The sequence below is a fragment of the Sinocyclocheilus anshuiensis genome, unplaced genomic scaffold (genome assembly GCF_001515605.1).
Source record: "Sinocyclocheilus anshuiensis isolate Anshui unplaced genomic scaffold, SAMN03320099.WGS_v1.1 scaffold524, whole genome shotgun sequence".
Taxonomy (NCBI): domain Eukaryota; kingdom Metazoa; phylum Chordata; class Actinopteri; order Cypriniformes; family Cyprinidae; genus Sinocyclocheilus; species Sinocyclocheilus anshuiensis.
This window is the reverse complement of record NW_015555703.1, coordinates 1,969,047-1,972,029: the sequence shown is the minus strand read 5'-3', so window position 1 is coordinate 1,972,029 and position 2,983 is coordinate 1,969,047. Positions and strand designations below refer to the sequence as shown.

The window sequence follows — 2,983 nt, the reverse complement described above, 5'->3', positions numbered from 1 at the left end:
CTTTATAGCTCGCAATTGTGAGTTTATATCACGCAATTCTGATTTTATAACTCGCAATTGTGAGTTTATATCACACAATTCTGACTTTATAACTCGCAATTGTGACTTTATATCTTGCAATTCTGACTTTATAACTCGCAATTGTGACTTTATAACACGCAATACTGTGAAAAAAAGTCAGAATTGTGAGATGAAGTCGCAATAACCTTTTTTTTTTTTTTCAGTGGCAGAAACAGGCTTCCATACGCTTCTCTGTAATGAAATAGTTATGAAATAGAATATATAATATGATTAGCTTGCCTCCAGTGGGGTTTCTGGTTCTTGTGGTTCTAATTTCTGCTGAAGGACCCGCATAATCTGAACCCAGCACTCACTGGCATCCTGGGTGAATAAAAAAAAAACATTTTATAACTTTCCATTTTAACAGAAAATATTCAGATTAAATGTGTTCCAGTTAAAATATGTGACCTGCTGGAGGTACTGGCCCTGGTCTCCTTTTTCGGCGAACTGTGGGAAGGCCAAGTGCAGGAACTGCAGCAGGATGATGGGTGGAATGCTTGACGAGGTCTTATCCATGGACTCATACAAATCACGCATAGCTAAGTGAAGAATTCACTTGATCAAGCATGTGCTACACGTTCAGATTCAATATGACTATCCAGCTTAATTCTTTCATGCTTTAAAGTTCAGCTTGGACATACAGATCCTCAAGCGTTGACAGAAAGTCAAGAATTTTGTAACCTCAAAACTAAAAGACGCAGTGAAAGTTTGTCACCTGCTGTGATGTACTGGGAAGGAGCATTGGCTCCAGAAGACCGCAAAGCACCAGAGTACCTACAGATGGAGAAAAATGATCACAAAAAGACATTGATGCATTATGCAAAATAAAATCTCTGAACTTGATATGAAGGACATGCCTAAATTGTACCTCCTGAGAGCGACTTTGAGCTCAGGCACAGAGCGTAGACACTGCACCGTTGCGTTCATGTAGCATGTGTTGCCCAGATTTGTCAATCCGCATGGCAACTCCATCTGAACGTGACAGAGGTTACAGAAACGAGCTGTTTCTATGATTCCTGCTAAAATACTGAAGTAGCTGATTATTTTGATCCAAATCCTGTTGGCTGAAAACTTACCGCAGATGCAAGCTGCTCCTCCGTCATGTCCTCCACAAACATGGGTCGCACTACAGGCTCTTCAGGCAGAGCGTCAGCGGAGCCCATCATCAGAAGAGTCATTCCCTACATCGATCAAAACAGCTGCTTAGCTGAAGACAACTCACATTTAGAGTCAACATGAAACAGCATTTGCAACCCACTGATATGTGATAATGTGATGCATCACTCAAGCAGGAAGATGGGTTGAACTTGATTTGAACCGTCAGAAGTTTATTGGATTTTGAAAAATGGGTGTTCTAAAACAGAATGGAGCCAGTTAGCAGTGGATTATTGAAACATATTTTTAAGGAGGTTTTTTTTGACCAGGACTCGGAGACTGATGGTCAAGTTCACAGTTGAGCGTGCAAGCCTTTCAAAGTGTACTACACTGGCGGTGAATGCAGATGGACATGTTCGTCACATGCACACTACCTAGTGAACGCTGAGCGCTCAATTCAATGAACGTGATGCAATATGCTAGAGTGTTTCAATGTATGTTGTGGTTTTAACTAGAATTAATAAAAGTGTTTAAAAGTTTGTATTGCAGCTTTGCAGAGTCTATTTGTTGACTTTGTTATTGCTTGAGTCTAATAATTTCACTTTGTGGATTTTTGATTGCATATTAAATTGTACTTGGTTTTGTATCTTGTTTAAATGCATATTCTGTGCCTAATTCTCGTGAGTGGTATACTTCTGTGCAAAGCTTTTCTTTCTTTTTTTTTAATACTAAACCTGAATTGTGGTAATAGGAATTTAGCTCCCACTTTATATTAGGTGTCCTTAGATATAATGAATTGTTTGGTACTATGTGTTCATGTTGAATTACAAAATACGTTTGCTGCTTTTGAGGTGGGTATGGTTAAAGTTAGGGACAGGTTTTGTGGTATGGTTAGGTTTAAGCCGGGTGGGCTAAGGTGTAGGGTTTGGATCAACAGTGTAATTATGAATGTAACAAAATGTTATATTACAGATACAACTACAGGAAGGTATTTTTAAATATAAGTACAATGTAAACACCATGAATATAAGTCCACTGTATCAAATGCTTAATTCAAATCTAAGAACATAGCCTAGTAGTTAAAAACACTTCATATAAAGTGGGTCTGGAATTTATTTATATCATTTATGAACAGCTGTAACATTTATCGAGAAGGAAAGCTGTTGTTTTCGGTAGTCCTCCAGCACAGACGGAGGCACACGATTGGCTGCTTCTCTAGTCAGAAGCACAGGTGACTGCTATTAGTGTCAACAATAGGTATAATAAGACCAGGAACAAGTATTAATGAACTAAATAGGAATCAACACTGATTTTAAGGTGTACTATTGGATAACCACGTTTGGATCATATCCTTAAATGGTTAGTTCACCCAAAAATGAAAATTCTGTCATTAATTACTCACACTCATGTCGTTCTAAACCCGTAAGACCTCCGTTCATCTTCGGAACACAAATTAAGATATTTTTGATGAAATACGAGAGCTTTCTGACCCTCCCATAGACAGCAATGTAATTACCACGATCAAGGTCCAGAAACGTAGCAAGGAGATCGGTAAAATAATCATTGTGATATCAGGGGTTCAACTGTAATTTTACGAAGCTACGAGAATACATTTTGTACCCAAAGAATACAAAAATAACGACTTTATTCAACAATTCGTCTCCTCCGAGTCACCCTGGTGCCATTTTGGAGAATATCAGCTGGACGTAAACAGCGTATGCTGTTCTGTGTCAGCTGCGCCACGCGGATACGTTTTCTACATTGTTTACGCTTTGATTTGAACGAAAACAACGTATCCGCGTGACGCAGCTGACACAGAACAGCATAC

At 38.8% G+C, this 2,983-nt stretch overlaps 1 protein-coding gene across 2 annotated transcripts in view; it reads right to left on the bottom strand.

The window, feature by feature from the left end:
* Window positions 1-2,983, bottom strand: part of LOC107671702 (ubiquitin carboxyl-terminal hydrolase 14-like) — a 13,483-nt gene that overhangs the window by 5,387 nt on the left and 5,113 nt on the right. For both annotated transcript variants that reach the window (XM_016464632.1, XM_016464631.1), the window contains exons 4-8: window positions 1,137-1,241; window positions 929-1,032; window positions 776-834; window positions 469-599; window positions 301-381 (exon numbers count right to left, since the gene is read on the bottom strand). In XM_016464632.1, the coding sequence (XP_016320118.1) occupies window positions 301-381; window positions 469-599; window positions 776-834; window positions 929-1,032; window positions 1,137-1,241 (480 nt within the window). The remainder of the gene's footprint in view (window positions 1-300; window positions 382-468; window positions 600-775; window positions 835-928; window positions 1,033-1,136; window positions 1,242-2,983) is intronic.